This window comes from Diaporthe amygdali, assembly GCF_026229845.1.
Source record: "Diaporthe amygdali strain CAA958 chromosome Unknown NODE_16_length_960263_cov_65_539585, whole genome shotgun sequence".
Taxonomy (NCBI): Eukaryota; Fungi; Ascomycota; class Sordariomycetes; order Diaporthales; family Diaporthaceae; genus Diaporthe; species Diaporthe amygdali.
In genome coordinates, this window is record NW_026517036.1 from 476,151 (window position 1) to 498,153 (window position 22,003).

The 22,003-nt window shown below is 52.7% G+C and overlaps 7 protein-coding genes across 7 annotated transcripts; 5 read left to right on the forward strand and 2 right to left on the reverse strand.

The window, feature by feature from the left end:
• Window positions 1-711: 711 nt before the first annotated feature.
• Window positions 712-1,181, reverse strand: J7T55_007411 (uncharacterized protein; the record flags this gene model as incomplete). Its single annotated transcript, XM_053144170.1, has 3 exons — window positions 712-795; window positions 862-915; window positions 1,113-1,181. The coding sequence occupies 3 exons, from the start codon at window positions 1,179-1,181 to the stop codon at window positions 712-714; spliced, it is 207 nt and encodes a 68-aa protein (XP_052993101.1).
• Window positions 1,182-4,124: 2,943 nt separating this feature from the next.
• On the forward strand, window positions 4,125-5,577 carry J7T55_007412 (uncharacterized protein; the record flags this gene model as incomplete). The annotated part of the gene is made up of 3 exons (XM_053144172.1): window positions 4,125-4,173; window positions 4,260-4,856; window positions 4,913-5,577. The coding sequence occupies 3 exons, from the start codon at window positions 4,125-4,127 to the stop codon at window positions 5,575-5,577; spliced, it is 1,311 nt and encodes a 436-aa protein (XP_052993102.1).
• A 2,004-nt stretch (window positions 5,578-7,581) lies between these two features.
• On the reverse strand, window positions 7,582-13,412 carry J7T55_007413 (uncharacterized protein; the record flags this gene model as incomplete). The annotated part of the gene is made up of 10 exons (XM_053144173.1): window positions 7,582-7,838; window positions 7,890-8,424; window positions 8,516-8,596; window positions 8,967-9,644; window positions 9,707-11,270; window positions 11,338-11,551; window positions 11,902-11,926; window positions 12,157-12,565; window positions 12,651-13,042; window positions 13,101-13,412. 10 exons carry the CDS (start codon window positions 13,410-13,412, stop codon window positions 7,582-7,584), a joined length of 4,467 nt encoding a protein of 1,488 aa, XP_052993103.1.
• Window positions 13,413-14,250: 838 nt separating this feature from the next.
• On the forward strand, window positions 14,251-15,744 carry J7T55_007414 (uncharacterized protein; the record flags this gene model as incomplete). The annotated part of the gene is made up of 2 exons (XM_053144174.1): window positions 14,251-14,328; window positions 14,392-15,744. 2 exons carry the CDS (start codon window positions 14,251-14,253, stop codon window positions 15,742-15,744), a joined length of 1,431 nt encoding a protein of 476 aa, XP_052993104.1.
• Window positions 15,745-16,638: 894 nt separating this feature from the next.
• Window positions 16,639-18,216, forward strand: J7T55_007415 (uncharacterized protein; the record flags this gene model as incomplete). Its single annotated transcript, XM_053144175.1, has 1 exon — window positions 16,639-18,216. The coding sequence occupies one exon, from the start codon at window positions 16,639-16,641 to the stop codon at window positions 18,214-18,216; it is 1,578 nt and encodes a 525-aa protein (XP_052993105.1).
• Window positions 18,217-19,680: 1,464 nt separating this feature from the next.
• Window positions 19,681-20,086, forward strand: J7T55_007416 (uncharacterized protein; the record flags this gene model as incomplete). The annotated part of the gene is made up of 2 exons (XM_053144176.1): window positions 19,681-19,779; window positions 19,856-20,086. The coding sequence occupies 2 exons, from the start codon at window positions 19,681-19,683 to the stop codon at window positions 20,084-20,086; spliced, it is 330 nt and encodes a 109-aa protein (XP_052993106.1).
• A 966-nt stretch (window positions 20,087-21,052) lies between these two features.
• J7T55_007417 (tyrosine phosphatase) lies at window positions 21,053-21,876 on the forward strand (the record flags this gene model as incomplete). Its single annotated transcript, XM_053144177.1, has 2 exons — window positions 21,053-21,299; window positions 21,419-21,876. 2 exons carry the CDS (start codon window positions 21,053-21,055, stop codon window positions 21,874-21,876), a joined length of 705 nt encoding a protein of 234 aa, XP_052993107.1.
• Between the last annotated feature and the right edge of the window lie 127 nt (window positions 21,877-22,003).

Sequence of the window (22,003 nt, forward strand, 5' to 3'; positions counted from 1 at the left end):
ATCAAGTCGTCCCATTGCCGTAGTTTGGTATCGAGCCTGATGTACGGCAATGTTCAAAACAAGTCTCTTGGAATAAACAAAAGATCATAGAAATTGGTATCAGGCTCAATTTGCGAGATGAGCCCTCCCGTTGTGAGGCAGCTTCTTGAAAGCTGTTCCATCATCCCGGCAGTATCTCATCTGCGCAAATTGTGTAATGAAGAGGCAAAATGTGATGGCAGCACCAAGAACGAGAGGTCTCACAGGATGAGGCCACCAGGCCTGTCAGACCTGATGCACGCGCGACCGGCTTTGCAGGCCGTGAACTGAATCAGCAGCAGAAATTGGGAGCGACAGCTTATTATAGAGCAGGTCTCTGCTGAGGCGGCCCCCGCAGTGCCGATCGCCCAGGGGGCCAGTACACACCCCAAAGTGAACAACAAGAGACGATTCAATCAGCGGTGCAGCGCTTGATCGTGCATGAACCGATGAAATGGGGATTCAAAAGAATTTATCATTGGGCATCCGAGACCTGTGCGCCGTCCATATCTAAACAATGACCATGCACGCCCTTCCAGGCGACACTATTGTTACACGCCGTCACGGCACAGGGTCTTTCTCTTCATTGGGTATCCTTCGTCATTTCGCACTACCTTCGACTGTCCCACGATGGGAAGTCGGTCGTTCATCTCTTCTTCGTGTTATCCTTTCTCGGTCGTCTAATGAATGCGCTTAGAGGTTGTCGGCGACCTCCTCAGCGCCGAGACAGCAGCAGATTGTCTCGAGGGCGCAGCATCCGGCGCAGCAGCAGCAGCACTGTAAAGGGACAATTAGTGAATTTGTTTTTCATCAGTAGAATGCATGGGGGTTGTTAAGACTTACGTCCTCACAGAGACCACCACCACGGAGACCCATTGACATTGGCTCCTCTGCCTTCTATACATCCAGTCTGGTTAGCAATCTGATTGATTTGTTGTGATCATGTCCAATGTAGGTTATCGATTGTGGTGAGAGATCAGCGCATTGGCAAAACGCCAAGAGCTGTCAGGGCTGGCTGCCAAGGCGGGAGGATGGCGAAAGGCCAAGAGACGGACAAAGCTTGGCCTCTGCTGGAGATGTTACTGGGCACGTACAGGCTGCTCGGTCTGGGGCTGGGCCACCATGTTGTTCATTTGAGGCATCTCCATCGATTCGGCAGGCATTTTGACTGAGGTTTTTGGTGGACTGGTGAGAAGACGGGAGTATTATGGTGCGGATGGTACTGGACAGTGAATTGTGAGAAGATTTGGCGGTTGCTGGAGTGAGAAGACGTTGGGACTGAGGGAGAAGAGAGGAACAGGGACCCTTAAATGGCTCTGCAGAAGGCTGCGATGCGCTCAGGGTCCATGCAAGGTTTCAGCTGGGTCAGGACAGGGGTGTACAGTTACGGTATATGGTTACGGAAAAGGGGGTGACTAGAGATGGTGGTGAGTTGGCTGTGCAAGCTGGCAAGCAAGCAGGCAAGTCAGAGGCGGATCAGGTCACGGCGGGCATTGGGGTCACGGAAAATGGGCGACGCGAGCCACGAGGCAAGGCGAAGGATGGCTGTGTGAGCCATCAGAGCCAGGGTTCGAGTACAACTGGGCTGGCTGGCTGGGCTGTGCCCTGCATCTTACGTCGACCACCCGGCACCCGATACCCGGTCGTCGACTTTGTGGTTCCTGGTGGTTCCTGGTGACAATGCGGATGTCGCGGGCCCACCGAACACAGAGTTTACCAGGTTCCTCACTCAGCAAACCACCAATTCAACTCATCAATGCCACATGCAGGTAAGCTGGCTGTGACAGATCATTAATATCCATTGACGCCCTGAGACCTCAGTCACCCGTGCCTACCATCGTCAAGAATTGTGGTACTTCATCTTTCATGATGTCTCCGTTCGGATACTCAACTTCCATTGCGCACGCACGCTCAAAGCCAGCTGGCTTCCAACTTAAGCCATAGCCTCAGCCCCCAAGCGCCCAAGCGGGCGGGCGGTACGGGATATTTATCACAGATGGGTCTGATGCTACCCACTGTTGTTGTCCACGGATCTTCTCGGGCCCTCGACCGTGGCGCCCCTCGCAGGCCTCAGGCGCGGGAGCTAACAAACCCTCACCACCCTACCGTGCCTACATATGGCACGTTCCAAGCGCGCATTATTAGACTTCGACGCCGTCGAGTGCTAATTCTGCTCCGTATCTCGGTGGGCAAACTGGGTTCCTGCACTCTAGTAGGCTCGCACATGGGCCGTCCTGGGCCAGTCGAACCGGCCTCGTCCTATTATTGGGGAGGGTTGGTTTCATCCCGGGGAAGCAGACTTGAGGCCGCTGCCGCAGACCTGCAGCTACTGAGCATTGCACGTTCCTCAGGAACGTCCCCTCCCCACCCTCCGACATTTCGCGACCTCCTGAGAAATCCACACCTCGAAGATCCTCAGAGATCCTTCAACTGGTGAACCAAAACCACCGCTGTTCCAATCTTTGATCTTGCATCCTAATTTCCTGACCTCCACTCCCCCGAGCGGCAGACATGCCGCTTAAGCGTTGACGCAGGACCGTTGTCTTGGCCTTGTCTTTTCAGCTCGGCATGGATTGGGCCATTGAGAAATGGACCCATGTTTACTTAGGATGCAGTAGATGCCCGCTCCTCTGTTGATTCGCAACGTGTTTTCTCACTTCAATGTCTTCATTTGGTTCGGCTCTTAGCCCCTGCACTCGGCATCTCGCCGTTTTTTGTATGTGGGACACATGCCGGGACTGATTCTTCGGGATCTCCTTCTTCAGCGTACAAATTGCCTGGCACCTTTACCCTTGTCCTGGTCTCTTCTATTACCAGGGTTATATGGACCACAGCGTATCTGCGCGTGTCATTGTCCCGCCCTCATGACTTGGGCCATCCTGGACAGATCTGGTTGACTGGAGAAGGCGGTCTATTTTAAGTATGCCGACCTCTTCCCGCCAGATCAGTTATCATCGGATAACTGCTCCGAATTAAGCTATATCAAAGATTCCAGAATCTAAATTTGCTGCTTAATTCAACGTATGCGGGCTGTGATACGTCATCAAATTCACTTTCCCTCATCATTCTCTGTGAAACGAAGCTCGCATAGTTCCGCGCTGTCTTACACGGCAAGGCCGTTTTTGCTGTTGTTCATTCCACTCACAGGCTCCTGGCTTCCTCATCCTCAAACCTCACGCGGTGTGTCTTTCTGTTGGTGTTCATTTGAGTCTTCAAGGTCCGCGGCCAGAGGCCCGCCGGCCCGTCGCATATTCATCCTCGTCCAGCTGAGAGGTCTCATGTTCGTGTTGTGACCTCGGCCATGACCCCAAAAGCCAGGCTGCATTGAAAACGAACCGGTCAATAAGCTTGCAATTCGAGACTGGCCCAGCTGGTCGCAATTTGACGAAGTCCACATGTGTTTCATTGCCGGGGTTGTGGGAGCTGCTGATGGATTATAACACGAGCCTCAACAGCTACGATGCTCGGTAACGTTTCACAAGCGTGTTGATCCACGAGGAGCGTCTCGTAGGCGGTAGAAGATGTTGGCCTTTATGTGGAGATAGTAGGCTTGGGTGCGCGGCCGGAACGACGAACAGCTTCACAAGGCCAACGTTGCGGCGCTGGAAGACTTATGACATTGAGAAAAACTGAGAGTTTATAATGTATAAGCAGAGAGCTCTTTGACCACATCCGAGGCAATCCTTGTATCAATCTCTTCAAACTTCCTCGCAACATCTTCAAGATGAATAAACAAAGCCTTACAAAGCAACAGAAAAATGTCATTTCGGCGCCTGTGATAGACGCGACAGCACTGAGCAAGAACAAGATTTATGTTCCCGTGCTCCTTGCTGTCGATATTCAGAATCTAGACAATAATAAGCTTCTAGCAGAATTTTGTCAACAAGTTATGAAAGCCAATACAGTACAGTCACAGACAGACAACAAACTTTTACCTCCGACCGAGGAACCGAATCAAAAGCAAGGAGGACGCTCCCGTCACAGTCGCAATCAACTTCCTCATACAGCTACACCAACGGACCGAGTACTCGATCACAAGCCTCAAGGGCCAGCTAGTGTGCGCTCAGCTACAGAAGTTTCAAACACAACTCATCAAAATAGTCAAAATGGCTCTCAGAATAAACCCAACGGAACTGGCCCTACTACCGCTGAACGGTGTCCCAACCCTTCAGTGACAGCTCAAGACCAAAACAAAAAGGCCACCGCTCCAAAGGCTTCAACTGACGCCGTACGTCCAAAAGCCTCCCCGAATAAAGGCAAGAAGCTAGCCTATCCGAATATTTCTGCTGGAGCTGTCCCAAGCAGTTCGGAAGGCTCGAAACCCGCGAGCATGAATATTTTCGCGATGGTTTTTCCCTCGAGTCAAGCACGTTCAGAAAGCTCTCACCACAAATCTGATGCAGCCCCTTCTGCAAATACATCGACTTCCAGAAACAATAAGGACAACTCCACGGGCGTAGGCGCGACGCCTTCAGCCGTGAATCGATCACGGTCTCAGGACAACCCTCGATCCATGCACAATCACTCTCCACCTGCGACCACAACCACGCGCCAAAGCAATACTCAAGCCAGTCGCAGTGTCCCTTCACCTGAGACCAGAACCACGCGCCAAAGTAATAATCAAGCTAGTCGCAGTGACCCTACACCTGCGGCCACAACAACGCGCCAAGGTAACACTCAAACTAGCCATAGCGTCTTTTCACCTGCGATCAAATCCACTAGCCAGGGCAACACTCAGTCAAAGAGAGCTCCAGCTGCGGGCAAGACACCAGAGAAGGGTGGAGAATCTGTTTCCAAGGACCAAGAAAAAGTGACCACAGACGAAGTACAAAAGAAGAGTGAGCATTCTGTATTGATACTCCGAAGTGAAGAGAACTTGGGCTAATTATATCAGTCAACACAGATCTCGCTAAGCTTGATGCAGCACTTGCGAGTGGCCATAACAAGCAGGGCAGTCCTGCCAAAGTGGTCATTCTGCCAAAAGCTCACGACACAAGGCACCTAGAAAACAACAAAGCAACATGCGAGATAGACCTGCTGCTTGAGCCTGAATCTCAGGCCGTGGATATACGTGGTTGCGTGGCCCGTACGGCAGGTTTCATGGAGGTTGATGAGTTCGGGAGGACGATAAGCGGGGAACGAAAGCCTGCAACAAGGCAGCATCAAACCAAGCTGTTCCGCGACTCCGCTTGCTCGAAGAACCTCATCTTCAAGGGGCAGCATGTAGAGGTGTACAAGATGGACACTGACGCGGCCATCACGACATATGAGATGATGGTCCGCTACGTGACAGGCTCGGACAGCGGTAAGAGCATCAGCCACAACGATATCGAGGCCTTCCGGAAACGTCTGGCTAAGGGCGGTGTCAAGCCTGATCGCATCCGAGAACAATGTCTCAAAAATGGTTTTGCCATCCCCGAGGCTTTCATTGAGATGCGCCTCGACGATAACAACGGCAACAACAACAACAACATGCAAGGGGGGAAGAAGTTGGACGACAAGGCCCGGAAGGACCAAGATGAAAAGATTAATGGGAAGTCAATCCCAAAGGCAAAATAGGATATCCGTGGCTTGGAATTGGGTACTTTCGTCATTCTGAAGATATGAAGCACCGTGGATCACGTAGCGAGTGGTTGAGCGTAGATAAAAGCGTTGTTGTTCTAGCTAAGTTCGCTTCGGCGGAGGGCGAGCCCTCGGAGCGTAATTTATAGGTGCTCCGGCGAGTGCGCACTCCCCTGTAATAGCTCCCGGCAGCTCGCACGCACGCCAAATTTGCGACAGAAGAATATCAAAGTCAAATTTAATAGCTATACACGCTCCACAGTCCGTCAAACGGATGGAAGACAAAGGTAGCTCAGCAAAGAAGACATAATCGCATGTATTACATTATTAGTCCCAGTCAAATTAAGGCACTAGAACAGCGCTTTCACATCAGTAAATTCATCGCCTTAACATCCTATCGATACGCCTATTCACAAGTAAGTCGTCCAAGGAAGTTACGTTGTCAATAATCGCTATTTACCTCGGCGGCAAATAGGTCCAGTGGATCCCGGCACATGAGCCCAGAGAGCTTCACATAGAAGCCGGGGCCAACTCGGCCCATTGGGTCGGGTCCTGTCCAGATCGGAGTATTCCTCATGGTCTCCGCCAAGATATAGCTCTCCGTTGGCTGAGGTTCTTAGCCTTGACTCCAAGAACTTGTCGTCAAGATGTAGTAAAGCACTGCATTGTTTGCAGAGAGCCGGGTTTGAGGGAGTCCTTTGCGATGGTTGCTGCTGTTGCAAAGGCGTTGCCGCTAGATCTTCAGAAAGCTTTGCGGTTGATGGCGATCAGTTGAAGAAAAGGAGGGAAATAATTAGCAGATGGGCAGAACAAAATGGTTTATTGTTGCTTGAGCCTAGAGATAAATGCCAGCTTGCCTTCATCAGAGCCAACCAGGCAATCCCAACACATGCAGACTGTCGAAAGTCTCGCAGGAGATTGGTGCTACGCAATACATGTTGGTTGAATATAAGTGGGGTACATGAACCAGAATAGGCCCCCGCCGAGCTGGATGCACTTGAAAGCCGAACACATCTGGAATGAGGAATCTGGATAACATTTTGAATGACTTGTAGTGAAGTATCTACTTTTCATTTCAGGTGATTTACGCTTTCACGTCTTCTATAATTCAGCCTTGACTTGGTATTATTCGTACTACCCATTTTCATGAGGCAGAGAGGCGGACGAGTGACTATATTTTAGCAACTTTACCATATATGTGTACATGGTGGAGATATCTGAGCTAAAACATACTGGTTCATTGTATAGTCTGCTTAATGGTTGCGTTCGAAGGCTCCATGACTGAGATGCCCCACCTTAATATTATCCTGCGTTTGCTGTAAAACATAGAGCACGGTTGTTACAGCGTAGTGAAGACTATGTATACCCCTTAACATGAAACAGCGCATACAAACTTTTAAGATAGTCTTGTTCTCAATGGGCCAACACGTATTATGGGTCAATCTATTACTCCATTCAGGTCAGCATTCAGAAACCATTCCAAATACCAGATATCACTCGGTCTGAATTTTTCTGCCATGATTATGTGGCAGGTAAGCAGGCACTTTGATAGAAATCCAAGCCTTGTTTTCATCCCGACATCCTGATCACAGCTCCCCATCCTTTCGCATCAGGATAAGGCGCGCGCGGCGTTGATACTAAGTGCTGAGAGGAGTCCTGATTATCAACGTGCCCACCGCCAGCTCAGCATTCAGAACTAGAGAAAAGGGGTATCAAGCAAATGAGGCTGGAAGTCGGCACCGCTTATTCAACAAGTTGCATTATCTGTCCCAAACCAACAGATACATCAAAGGCAACAGTCTTGAATTTATTCAGATGGTCCAATCTGATTGAATCTGTAATATCAGACCATGTAACTCACGAGAGGAGAAAAGGGAAAAGGGAAAAGGAGAGCTTTGGATACATTATATTAGTTTTATTATATTTTCATGTCTGCAAATCTGGGACGAGCCTCCTCATGGTTCCAGGAGAATAGGCTTTGATTTTGAGATAACCGAGTGGTTATTGCTTCAATGGCTCCCGGATCATGATGCAGATTTTGTAGACGCCGTGATGGTCCTTGGTTAGCTCATCCAGGTTGAACTCAAGGACATCAACCTCTCGGAAACCCAACTTCTCATAAATGGGTTTGCCAGCTGGTGTGGCTTCAAGGTAGACCTTGACGCCCTCTGCGTCGGCGATGTCTAGCATGGGGACAATCAGCGCCTTAGCGGCGCCTCTTTTGAAATATTTGGTCGACGTCGCAATCAGCGAGAGGCCTGCTGGTAGTCAGCACCCTCACCGAAGCATGGTTAGAATTCGCTGCTTACCCAACATATCCGGCGTCACCCATTTGGAAGACATGCGGCTCAATCCATCGAAGAAATCTTGGCACAGCTCTGCGTCCGCGCCTGGAGGGATCTCCATCGGGGCGGATGTGGGCTGAGGCGCTTCGGTGCCGCCAGTCAAAGGCGCAGGCGCCGCACCGTTCGCCGGCTCGCCCTCGCTCTTCACCAGCTCTGAGACGTCCGCTTCGCCGCCACCGCCCAGCCACTCGCCAAACTTGATTGACCCTTCCGGAATGTCCCACCGGGCAAAGGCGACCATTTCGCCGGTCTGGACATCGACAACCTTGAAGTGACGCACGGATCGGTCCCGCATCTTGTTGCGGATGCGGGGGACCATCCACTGCATCATGGGCTCCTTCTCGGCGGGCCACCAGTAAGTATTGCTAGGATCGGTCCGGAAGGCCTCATAGTAGATCTCGGCGAGGCTCTCTGCGTCGGCTTCGGTGGGGGCGGCCATGGTGAAGGCCGGGGAGAGGCCGGCCGGGATGGGGAACGGGAGCGCCATGGCGGCTGTTACCTGTGCTCAAGACGCGGTCCGGATCAGACTGAGTGGTATTTCCGACACCGAAGATTTACTGTGGGCTATTTTCCTGTTCTCTTATGCTTACGAGGACGAAGGTGATCAGGCTGATGGTGCAACGGGGCGTGGCAGCTCGGAATGCTGCAGGCGGTCTCCACTTGGACCCGCCCTATGACTCCTCGCCGGCACTAGATCGTGTCAGCCAGGACGGCCTACCTAGAGGAGGTAGCTCGGAGGCGGCAGCACTACAGAAAATTCACCGATGAGTCCACGGCCTATTTTGCGATGCTCGGGCGTGAGCCCTCGGCACAGAGACAAACAGTCTGGACAAAATATTTAGTACCACACGTCATGGCCGCGGCGGACCTGCATTGGATCTCGGGGGACCGAATGCGTTCAAGTAAGAAACACCAAGATTATGTAGAGCCATAGAACTTATAGCGATTTGAATATATGCACATTATACTTTCATGCTTTCCTTTTGAATGAATTATCTGAGTGGTGGCTTACATGCCTGGTGGCGGAGGCCGCCTTATTACCTCGAAGCCTTTGCTAGGAGGGACTGTACTACTATTATCCCTTTTCAGGTATCGCCTGAGCATTTTTCTAGATGCCTGCCGTGAACTCTGAGAATCGTCAACAGTAATCTCTTCTTTCACTGTGCTTCCTTCTCCCCGGGAGCGACTTCCGTAATATAAATCAGACTCGCGGAACGAGTAGTCGTTCCAACGCGGCCCCAAGCCTTCTGTGCGCTCAGATTCAGCTGGTGTCCCAGGATCACTCTCCTTGTCCGATGAGCGGTGGTCTCCTACCACAGAGGGGCTTGAGCACATCGTCCCGCTGAAAGGCACAGATTCGTCGATCGTTGGTGACGATGGCTCACGAAGAGTACCAAGACTTCCGTCCTTGGTCGCCTTGGAGAATCTACTGCCACTGACTCCGGACTCCCGAGTCTCCCAAGAGAGAGTAGAGCTTGTACGGGAAGTAGATCTAGGGGGCCTATAGAAGCGGTTAGAGCTGGTGGAAGGGATCCTGTGCTGTGGCAGTTGTAAGCGGTGGGCCTTGTCGGGGGGTGTCCAAGACTCGAAGTATGATCGCGGAGAGGCGGCATTTTCGTCGGGTGTGCTGATACTAGACACATCTAGACGTGCCAATGGACTTTCCCGTATGTCATGCCTTGATGGCTGCCGTCGCTCGAGCTGCTGTAGACCGTAGGCCTTTGCTAGTTAGCTCATAAACCTGAATGTAAGGAGATCATCTGAAATCGTGCTCCACTTACATCTGGGCGCTCCTCACTCATCCACCTTTTGACAAGCCGCACGAGATCCCGTGTGGCTTGCAAAAGGAAGCCGAGCACAAGAATAGAAGCGTGCAATAACAAGATGAGGTAGCCAACCACGTTCCGGGTTCCATCAGATGCCACTCCGGGGATGAACGCGACCATACTTAAGAAAGTAACGAACTTAGTAATGGCAGTGATGGTCGGCAGCGAAAAAGTCGGGTAGGCTTGAAGAGCGGCGATGCATATGAGCAGGGTGAGCTCACAGGCTGCCAAGGCCACCAACTGAACGAGCCCTGAAAACTGCAAACCACCAATAGCGATGCCGCGGATGAAGTTGAGAGTAAACAGCATGCGCACGAAGAGCGTATCGCCTTGATGTCCACCACCCGTCATCCGTGAATACTGTTTGTCTCGGTTAAAAAGCAGAATGCCGAGGCTGCGTGTGGGGAGGGATTGAAAAAGCCAAGCGAGAGATGCAATGGCTATGACGATCAACAGTACAGCCAGAGCTGTATGGTAGATTGGTAGCCATGAGGCGTGAATCAACTGGTAGACGGAAAGAGAGATCAGGGGTACGATGAAATAGGACAAAGCCACCTGAAGCACTTGTCTACCGGTCTGTTGAAGCCGAATTGACCATGATCGAGCCGAGGCCGGGCTTCTGACTCGTTGGAAAAACCAAAACGCCTCGATCATGAGAGCGCTGATGGTCAGAAAGATAGCGAAGAGAAACACCATATTCACCCAGGTGCCCATAGTGGCTGGCGCTCCCACGATCTGAGCCATAGTCTCCAGACCGAACGTGCCCCCGTAAGTACCGTTCGTCTCATAGATTCCATCGGCAATGCTTGCGTAGTCGGCATGCCCATACGTCAGGACGCCACCAGTAAAGAGTGATGACCAGGACAAGCGACCAGCCACAGGGATCAGAAAACCAGGGTAGAAGAGGCTGAGACTGGCTCCGAGAAAGATGTGCTGAAGGTATTGGAGGCAATCCCCGACGTTGGGGAGGACAGGTTTCGGCTCAGGGGCGTCTTCGTCATCGTCGTCGTCGTCTTCCACGTGCGGGGCAGTGTCCTCAACCTCCGGCGGAGGAAGATTCACCAAGCTTCGGATCACTCCGACCACCAAAACGAAGAGAAAGATGGCCAGCGGAAAGTACCGTAGCGTGGAACTCCATCGCTGAGGAAGGGCGGGAGTGATGCGGGACCGCAGACAGACTCTTTCGTCGGAATTGACATCAAACAGACGGACCGTGGTTTTCAGAGTTGACACAGGGAAAAAGGCGTGCATATCTTGAACGTATGACACGTAAAGCAGAGAGTCGTCTTTCCGGTACTCTGATTGACGGCATCCCGAGATGTTAAGCTGGCCGTAGAGTGTTGGCCTTCCCAAGGCCTCAAGCTCGATAGTTCCCCTGGTGAGCTCCTGGGTCCACTGCGTGCAGTCCTCGTGGCTCAAGTCAGTGATCGTATTGAGTGTGAGTCGCTCGCCTGTGCCATTTCCCGGCTCCAGCTTTGCCCATATATACGTTCGAGGAAGGGTCGGGAGCCCCTTTTGCCTGCTTTCATCGCAGCGCTCGTTCGGCACAAAGGTGGCTGCACATGCTGTCACATAGGCGAACAGACAGAGCAGCAGTCTCATCGTCTCCTTGCCTCAGGTAGGGAAGAGGTTTGACTCTGCCTCCGCGATCGAGGTGTGTGATGAAGAGGCGTCTGTTGTTGAAGTTATGGCTGATGGGAAAGGAAGATCCATCATCCCATTGACCCTTGGTCGGCTCGGGCGATCCGGTCTCCACCCGCTGCACACTAACAGCCCGCGAATTTGCCCCCATGGGTCGGACTGATATCCGAAAAGGAAAGTGACCCTGTGAAGGTTTCACGACCATGATAGGCCAACTTCAATTTTATTTACTGGAGCATTCCCCGCTGCTGAACGGACATCAATCCAGGAACGAACGTTGCCTTCCAGTTCACCCCCTACAAATGCCAAAGCCATAGACTTGGGCATTGAATTCATTCCATTTGGTCTAATTCATTCGTCGGCATATCTACACTATTTCCTTCACGCGCATTAAGCTCAGGGAAGTTGACGGAGTCACGAGGCGGGAAAGACTTGCACAAAATTAGCACATATCTTATTATGGCCGAAAAGGACTTAAACGAGCTTTAGAGAATCGTCGCTGCATGTACCGCAACGGGCTGCGGGCATGACCCGCTGAATAGAACGACTGTCAGTATTAGTTTTGGAAGTTTCTTGACGGGCTGAATACTCAAGGGGCGATCGCTGTCGAACTCTGACTGGAATCACCCTGAAGTTTTCATGACGATAGTGGAGGCTGCCCATGGACATCGTAATTCAATTCTCCTCGAAGAGAACAATAGCTATTCAAGTGGCCTTTAAAGTTCGATTTAACATTGTGATTGCTAGCTGCGTTGGAGCGTTACCTCGGAACGCACGACAATCCCTTCACCGTGAACAGTTTCATTCTCATTTGATCCACCCGACGTGACGATGTTCGTCATGCTGTAGTTGTTCTTGGTCAAGCGAAGCTCATCCTCGTCCTTCCGACGGTGGCTTTTGGCGCCTTTTGACCCCGGACCACCACTTCCTCCCCAGGTAATTATGCCTGGTGCTGACGCAGTGCGTGATTGGCCCTCGCTGCGGTTTGAAGATGATATCTTGTTGCGAAAGAGGACGAAGATGGGGCGCATGTTTGGCAGACATGCCGAAAGGATGCCGATAGAAGGCTCAACGGCTGACCAAACACACACAGGGCCCATATACCATGTGGCGTCTATGGCGTGTGAGAAGACGTTCAGATAGTAAATTCGCACGACGCTGGCGCAGCAAACACTGATTCCTTGTTAGAATTCAGTTCTGGTACCTGACCTTGTACAAATAGGTGGTGTAGGGCATCGGAAACGAAAACTCGACATACAATCCTCCTAGCAGCATGATACCGCATACGCCGGCCTTCTTGCGCCAAGACATTTGCAGTCGTAATATTGAAGGGATAGGCAAGACCAAGATGAAGAAGTCTATAAAAAGGTTGATGATGGCCATGACCACGAAGAATAATCCCGTGTTTAGTGGGCAGTGTCCGTCCGTGTTGCCTGAGAACTGTGACCAGTAGAACGAGACTGGTTTACAGCAGTTTGCCATGCCAATAACGAATGTTAGTGGATAGGCTACAACCAAGAAAGCCGCCGTCCAGAGAAGGAAACGGAATCTCGGGTCAGAGACTTCGAAGATACGTGAGTAGAGCAGCAGGATCGAGGACTTAGTCAGGGTGATAGCGGCCGCGAAGACGAAACTGTAGGCATACAGGAGCTATGTTTATTCATACGTCAGTTAATTAGCAGTGAACATGTGACTAAGATCGCCTCACCTTGGCTGCCATTGCAACATCGACTGCCTTGACAGACCAGACATGTCTCCCTGCACCATAATGTCCAGCAGCGAATGACATGCCGCCGGTAGCATACGTGAGGATCAATGCCGCTATTATCACACAATCATCGGCCTTCAATGGGCTGTTTGTAACGTGGCGGCACACCAGTCTTAGCACAACAGCCACAGTCGCTATCCCGAGCAAGATTGCCACAGCGACATCGTTGCCGGTGATGGGGTCTTCGTTCAGGTCAGTTCCGGCCGGCAATGGACCGAAGATATCCTCTATTGTAGGGTCAATGTCCGGCATTGCGAAATGAGAAAGTGCGAGGAAGCTGTTGGTTGCGCTATGAGAAACATAATAATTGGAAGGTAGAGAAGAAAAGTTGTTGCGACAGCGAATCAGCCATGTCATGTGGGAGACGGGCGCCTCCAGGGCTGCTGGCTGTCTTGAAGGATTCAAGGGGCTTCGGGGATTAATACCGACAGGTTAAGTTCCGACCCATCTCAAGTTCTCAACCACCGATTTACGGTGTTAGGCTTGTCGTTCTAATTGCTGCCCGTGGCTCCAGCGACATGTCAGTTTTCGTGGTGGAGCTTAGTTGCGTCTAGCAATTTAGCATCACTTGAACGCCTGGCAGTAGAAAACCCGCACTTATCGGCGCGGTAACATCTTCTGCCAATCCCCGTTATAGTTCCGCTTCAAAGTTAGTACGGTGCTGCTGATCGCATTCCTGATCACTTGTGAATATGCAGTTGGTGGTAGACTAGTTGAAGGCACCTTGGCAAATATCCTGGCTGCATATGTAGGGTCCACCAAGCTCCATAAGTAATAAGAGCTGCCATTGGTGAGCTTAAGGGACAGTCAACAATGAATTTATAATGACTGTGACAACGGCTTTCCTTGCTCAAAAAATGGCCAGGTATGAAACAAGAGGGGCTGCTTTCCCTTGTAAAGAAGACAAGAAAAAGCAAATATTTGGAGCTCTTTCAATTTGAGAGTAACGGGCTTCTCTTGCCTCCTTCTCTCGGCCGTAACAGCTCCCCTGAAGACGGTCCAATCGCCGTGCTCACATATTACACAGCTTTCCTTTTCTTTTTCGTTTTTCTTTTCTTGTTGGGCACTCAAGACCAAGTAAAAGGACACCATGGGTTTCACTGACGAGGACCTCCTGTTCAAAGTTACACCCATCGAGCAAATCAGTCCAAGAGGCTGGCCAAGATATGTAAGTCTTTAATCTCAATCCAATAGCAGGCTTCATATTTCGTGGAAACTAAAATCACTCCAGATCTTTCCCTTTGAACTTCCCGCCGACTATAATCTCGATGAAGTGACTCAGGTCCTGAGAGACGGCTGGGAAACCACTTGCCGCCGTCTTCCCGTCCTGAAAGGTGAAGTCGTTGCTGACCCGGACGCGAAGCAAAGTGGGGCTATCAAGATCCAGCTGCTCGATGAAAAGGAAAGGCTCGAGCACATTCAGCCAATTACGGTCAATGACCTCCGTTCACCTGAAGCCTACTCCCTGACGTTTTCTGAGCTGAAAGAGAGGCATTTCCCTGTGTCTGCATTTGATCCGAAGGTCTTTACACGTCGCTACACATGGCCATCCCCCGGGGACCGCCTCCCTATCATGCTCATGCAGCTGAATTTCATCCGAGGCGGTCTGATACTGAATTGGAATCCATTCCACATGATTGGCGACGGCACGACATTTTTCACCTGGACGGCGATCTGGGCGGAAGAGTGCCGCCGTGCCCAAGGGATCCATATACCCGAACCTTTAGAGCTGCGCCAGAGTATCGTCAGTGACAGACGACACGCGATCAACCCTCAGAGCCCCTCTAGTGGAAAGTCGGGCAGGTTGGAGGACCATCCTCAATACGTGCTGCTGACTGATCCAGCTAAGCAACTGGCCAAGGTGCTCACATCAGAAGGGCATCTGGGACAAATTTTTTACTTCTCCAAGGAGTCACTAGAACAGCTCAAGAAGGACGTGTATCCTCAAAACCCTCGGCCGGGCGAGCCGACGTATATCAGCACCAACGACGCTCTGACGGCACTCGCATGGCGCTCTATCATGGCGGCACAATATCCACTAGAGAAAATCAAAGGCGATGAGGTCTCGGTCTTCAACATGGCGGTTGATGGGCGACTACGCATACAGCCTCCCATAGACGAGGGCACCCTAGGAAGTTTCGTTGAGTTTATTGAGGTCAAAACGCCCCTTCGCAGGATGTTGGAGACAAACAGCGTCGCTGAGATTGCTCTCCTAATCCGAAAGGCAATTGTCAACATGGATGAGGCTTTTCAAGGGACTTTCACCAACGATACGATCAAGCTGATCAATAACTTGGAAGATGTGAGATTTCTATCGCCGTCTGCGTTCCTGGACTGCCCTGGACTGTCCTGCTCTCAGACGAGCTGGGCTAAATTTGAGCTGTACGGCTTGCAGTGGGGTCCGCTGCTGGGGGATCGGATCAAGGCAATCAGATCTCCAAGCAATGGCATCTTGAATGGCATGCAGATTATGATGCCGGAGCTTCCTGATGGTGGTCGAGAAATGCTCTGTGGAATTAATGAGGAAGACCTGCCAAGGTTGATTGCCGATCCGATTTGGAGGAAATACGCTGAGCTGCGGTAACACTATCTACTATTGAAAAGACAAAGGTATCAAGTAGAGGATTTTGAACAATTTCTCTGATGAAGTACAAGTGCAGGTACGTAGTCGAATCAATAGAAGTACTGCAGGAGAATAAAATAAATGCTTAGATTTAAATAACCAATTGAATCAAAGTATATTTTAGGGCATGCAAACAGCGATCATCCGATCAGGAAGGTAATGTTCAGCGGTCGATATTGAAAGGGACATGCGGTGGGGACTGAGCACCGGGACTGTTCATTGTCATCGAGTTCTCGTATATCTGCTCAAATTTGCAAGTATGACAATGGAGATTGATAATGTTTCGAGACCTCGAGCTAGATCCTAGATGACCAGTCATTCATATCCCGGCAAGACAAAGACAGTGTCTGGTTGGCTAGCTGCTGAAGGAAATTCGGCGGATAATTCTTGTTGAAATGCGAATTTTGACACGAATCAATTCAGAACACTTGTTCGAGCGCTTCTTGCATGTTAATGGTCCCAGGCGCCTTCTATATCTTTGTTCTAGATGTCTGCAACTTTGAGGAAGTGATGCTATGCCGAAGGCAGGAGTCGGCGTAGGTACCCAGAAAATAATCACCCCGTCACATTTAAAACGGGGGCCAATTGAATATTTACAGACTTCCGAAAAAGGCTGCACCTCATCTGTGAAGACCACGAAACACTAGTTGCGCCGGGATTTGGAGGCATACAAATTTAGTTGACGACATCACAAACCATCATTATGGGGCTTACTCATCGCAGCACGCCCCTCAATGCTACATACATTTGGTACACCTGAGGCCATATCAATGTTTTGAATTTCACTCCCACGCCAGACCAACATTATTCCTCGAGCGAGCACGCATAGCTCGCACGGAGCGACAAAGCCTCAAGATGAAGACACTGTACATGGACAGGGTTTACCCTAAAGCATTCGAGAACCGGCACAGGCTCTCCGACCCAAAGGTGCGCAGGAGCAGGATCGCCTTCTTCAAGGCGGCAGGCAAGAACTTCACTCTTCTGCAGGTCCTGTTTCTGGGGCTCTTCTGCTGGGTGTTTGCGGCCCTGTTCCAGCAGACCGACCACGCGCACAAGATCACCGTCGCGCTCGTGGACTACGATGGCGGGGCGGTCGGGTTGGCGCTGCGGGAGGCGTATGCGAGGCTGGAGGGAAACGCATTCCCGACTCTGGTTGAGCGGGACCCTGGAGTATACTCGTCCCCGGCGGCGTTGGAGGATGCCGTGTGCAGGACGGAATACTGGGCTGCTCTCTATGTCGCCCGGGGTTCGTCGGACAAGCTTCAGGCTGTGCTAAATGGTGACTCGGATGGGTCGCGGCTTGACAGGTCGGATATTCTTACTTACATCTGGAACGAGGCGCGGTATTCTTCCGTTGTCGACGCGGTCGTGTCCTCCAGCATTCAGACTCTGGCATCGGCCGCCAGGGTCGCCTATACCACGGCGAATGGGACGGGTGGCGTCCGGCAGCTGTCGACTCCGGAGGCTATATCTGTGTTTGCCGAGCCGTGGCAGCTAACGAGTATCAACATCCAGCCGACAACTCAAGGATCCAGGGCTATCTATAATACCCTGGTCATTATATTTATTCTGATTCAGGAGTTCTTCTACCTGGGCACACTCAATGGGCTCTACGTAGGGCACAAGCTGTATGTCAGGGTCTCACCAAACCGGATTGTCATTGTGCGAGATATCATCTCTATACTATACTGCCTGATAGGGGCGTTGTGTACCACCGGGGCTATCTGGGCTTTTCGATCTGGTTGGGACGTGGAAGCCGGGCAGTTCATGCTGAACTGGATGACGCTGTGGCTCTTTGCGCACGTCAACTTCCTGCAGTTTGACATATTTACGATCTGGCTCCCGCCGCCCTACATCCCAATGGCGCTCATCTCATGGGTGCTCTTCAACGTCACGTCTATTCTCCTCCCCTTCGAGCTGTCCCCGGGCTTCTTCCGGATTGGCTACGCTGCTCCGGCGCACGAGGTCTACCAAGTGCTTATCGACATCTGGTCGCGGGGTTGCAACCCCCAGCTCTACTACGCACTCCCCATTCTTTTCGCGTGGTGGGTTTGGGGCTTGGTTGTAAGTGCCCTGGGAGTCTACCGGCGCTGCCACTACGCGGTCATTCAAGAGGACAAAGAGGCTCAGCAATTCCAGGAGCGGCTGGAGGCCGCAGTGCAGTTCGAGCGACAGAGAGACATAAGATCCAAGAGAGAGAGCACGACTGTATCACCTGATGCTCTCGCTGTTACGGATGTGTCTGAGGAGAAGCGGGCAAGCGGCGCAGAAGCCAACGATCCAGGGTTGCGCGAACAGCTCGCCGGGGCGATTCGTCGGCAGGAAAGCCGCGCGAAGCATGAACGAGGCAGGGAGAGCAGGGCCTGCAGTTTCGGCCCTGCGTTTAGTCTGCCATTTCCCGACTCTGCGGGATCGGAGTCAGACGGGGCGTGAACCGGGCCAGGGCGGGTGACACAGTCGCAATCGACGGCGTTATGATTCCAGAAGCGCCCGCCAACGAGTAGCGTGCCTCCAGCCGATTTGGCCTCAGATATCTGGCTGCCTGGTGGTAACCTTTTTCCTTGGTTGCCTTCTTTTCCCTGCTTTCGGCACCCTGCAGTGTTTGACACCACGCACGACGTGACTGGCTGGCCTGGCCGTTAGATTGGCCCATTCCAGCCCCCAAAAGGGTCTCAGTCATGGGCCGATGCTACCAAGCAGGCAATCAGGAGCGTCACCGAGAGACCTGTAGAGAGGCCAGCGAACCGCACCAGCGACCCCTCCAGTCCTTGGCTTTGTCCTCGTACCATCCGAGCGGTTCCCGCCGCCAGAGCATCTGCCCGTCTGCCCTAGCATGCTTCGCTAGCAGAAGCGCCCCTCAGAACTGGGACACAGCAAGCGTGGGCAGGGCTGGACTGAGAAGAAGAGAGAGCTCAGCTGCGAAACTACATCTCTAATGTCCTGGGCTCTCGGGCTGGGTCGCAAGGAACAGTGGCCCGGTCCAGGATTCCGAAGTGTGGTCAACGAACGCATGTGGATGCATGTCAGATGAAGAGACAAAGCTCGACAAACCCCAATCAGGCACAACCTTCGGCACCCTATGCAACCTTGGGAGCACCACACCGTTGGCTCAACCCATGACCTGGCTCGTCCCACCCACCCTTCCTCTTCTTCTTCTTCTGCTGCAGTACGTCTTTCTGGTCCGGGCTCACCCTTCAGCCCTAAGGCATGGGAAAATGCATCTACCTGGAGCTGTGGGGCCACCCTGTCGCCGACGTAGGACTGCCAGCTGGTGACCGGGATGCGATTCCTTCTGCCACATGCAGCCTGTCGAGTCAAGTTCCGTACATTCCTGTCCATCCAAAACCACCCTGGCACCCTATCCAGGCAGTCATACTCATGCCCACACCCTGCTGCTGCCCAGGTGTTACTCCCCCACGGCTGACCGATCGACGGGAATGGCTTCTGACATAGCTGCCGTTGTTTCTGGCCCTTGATAAGAGTAGCTTGTCCCGCCGGGGAGGATTGCGCCGGCCAAACTAGCGAGCTCTCTGTCCTCCTCCCTTTCACGTTTCCAAACAACACCTTCCCGACCTATCTCGTGTTCGTTTCCCTTTCTTTGTCCTCAACAAGCGTCTCGGGCATCCTTGCTTGTCGCACCAGGCGTGCACTCGTTCGACCTATGACCCTGGCGGGCTCTTACTGCTATCACGTCGCTTCCGTGAAGCCGCCACGCGCTGCTCATCGTCAAGCAGCCCTGCTCGAGAAGAACAAAGGAGCTTCAGCTTCATAACCAGCACACCAATCCATCACCCATCGCCCGGTCAAACGGACGTCACAGCCCCGTTTCAATACAACGGCGATCTCTTTTGAGCTGCAATTTTCCAAACACAAACAATTCGGCGAATCCTAGCCACTATGAACTCCTCGTCTCGTGCACCAGCCCCAGCGCCGCTGTACACACTGGGCTCTGGCAGCAGCACAGCAGGATCCCCGATTTCTCCCAGATACCAAGACGTGAGTACCTAGCCTTCGAGGATGGTACCCGGCGGGCCAAATTGAGGAGTAGCAACATGACTGACCCCTGCAACAGACGCCGCGAACAGCCACAACCGACGGCTGGGCCTCACCGGGCGTCATGGACAGAAAGGACTCATCCAACTCGGTGACCTCGACCATGTCGTCGGCCTCGGTGGCTTCCGTCTCGAGGAAGAAGGTGTCGTCACGGTCGTCCAGCAATGTCAACCAGTACACGCGCTGCGGCAGACACACGGACCAGTACCTGTTCAGCGGCTGGTCCAAGGTCTTCAGCAGAAAACACTGAGGCCTGGCTGTGACCATCCTCCAGTCGGCAGCAATGACAGCATGTTCTGTAATCCAGTCCTTGCTTTGTATTTGTGTGGACCAGTCAGATGAAACCTGGACTTTATGTATTATGACGAATATGGATGACCTCAGAAAATGGTTGGAAGTTAATGGGTTCAAGACTGTACTATATAATAATGACTTGTTCGATTCCTGGTTTCTTACGGAGAGGGCGAGACGATTGACTCGTCCTGAGAGTCAGCTCCGGGAAAGCAGGGAATGGTTTACGATGCAACGAATTGGTGTCGGGTGGAAAAAATACCACAAAGTCTGCGAATAATACTATGGCTGTGGAACTCTGTTCACCCCAACTCCTCGTCCAAGTTTTTCATAGTTGCCTGTGCCTTCCTCATGGTTAGGATCACGATGTCTAGATAACTAGACAGACAAGTTGCTGTCAACGCCCATCTGCTCGCCCGAGAATCCGCCAGCCATCTAAACATGATGTCCAGCAAGCTGTGGAAATGCACCTTGACATCGGGCAGATCTGATCTCATCTGATCTCATAGGGCTGAGGATGAATACAATCCAATCCATCCAGGAACCAAGCTGTCGGCACGGCACTTCAACTCGAGCACTGCCACCCCCATCTTTCGCACTTTGGCCCTGATCCCTGCCAGCCGTGCAGCTGTTCGCGGGTCATGCCCCTGTGCCCTTGACCCTGGTCCCCAGGGCCCCAGGGCTGCAGGACCCAGAGGAAACATCGCCCGCGGCCCTAGCCGAAGCGGGTACAATGTGGGCTCGAGCTCAAGCTTCGAGCTCAACAAAAAAAACGGGTTCACTGTCACCAGCCAAACTGACCTGCCCTCCAAACCAAACGAGTCAACCCAAAAACTCGAAGCATTCGCGTCACTTGAGGAAGAAAGACAAACGCCAGCGCACTCACTTCTTCTTCTGGCCAACCAATCGCATACATCACGCAACAATGGCCCAAGAAGACGTCGTCAAGACCAACGTGTCCCCGCGGCGCATGTCCGCCCCGAAGCGCGCCTATCTCGTCGCCTACAACGCCATCTCGGCCCTGCTGTGGTCCGTCGTCCTCGGCCGCACGCTCAGCACCCTCCTCGCCCACGGCCTCGAGAGGGGCCCTGCGCTCGTGTACCCGGCCGTCGGCGAGTGGACCAAGTGGACGCAGACGCTGGCCGCCCTGGAGATCGTGCACTCGGTGCTCGGTGCGTGGCCCCATCCCTCCCCTTCCCATACCTCCAGTTCCGGGACCTCGACCCTCACTCGCTGAGGAAGGGAACTGAGATGAAATGAGCCAAGCTGACTCACATCGCAAAAAACACAGGCGTCGTCCGCGCCCCGCTCCTCACGACCCTGATGCAGGTCTCGTCCCGATTCGCCCTGGTCTGGGGCGCCGTGCACGCCTACCCGCTCATCGCCGCGAGCCCGGCCTACTCGAGCATGCTGCTGGCCTGGTCGACGACCGAGGTGGTGCGCTACCTCTTCTTCGCCCTGTCGCTGTCGCCCGGCGGCTACGAGCCCGCACTCCTGCGCTGGTTCCGCTACAGCGGCTTCTACGTCCTCTACCCCGTCGGCATCTCCAGCGAGCTGTGGGAGCTGTTCCTCGCCGCGCGGTCTGCGGGCGCAGAGGGGAACACCGTGGGCGTCGTCGTCGCTGCCGTCGTCATGGCTACGTACCTGCCTGGCGCGCCGAAGCTATACACCCACATGATCAAGCAGCGGCGCAAGGTCTTGGGTGGTGGTGCGGCTGGTGGCGAGGCGAGGGGGAAGAAGACGCAGTGATTCTGTAGAGGGGGGGTTATGCCATGTAGCATCGCTTCTGTACGGGACATGTGCTATCGATCTGTTTTTGAAGCCTTTATCTGGCCGCTATAGGGGTATTTGACCAAAACGAACTAGAATATACGAA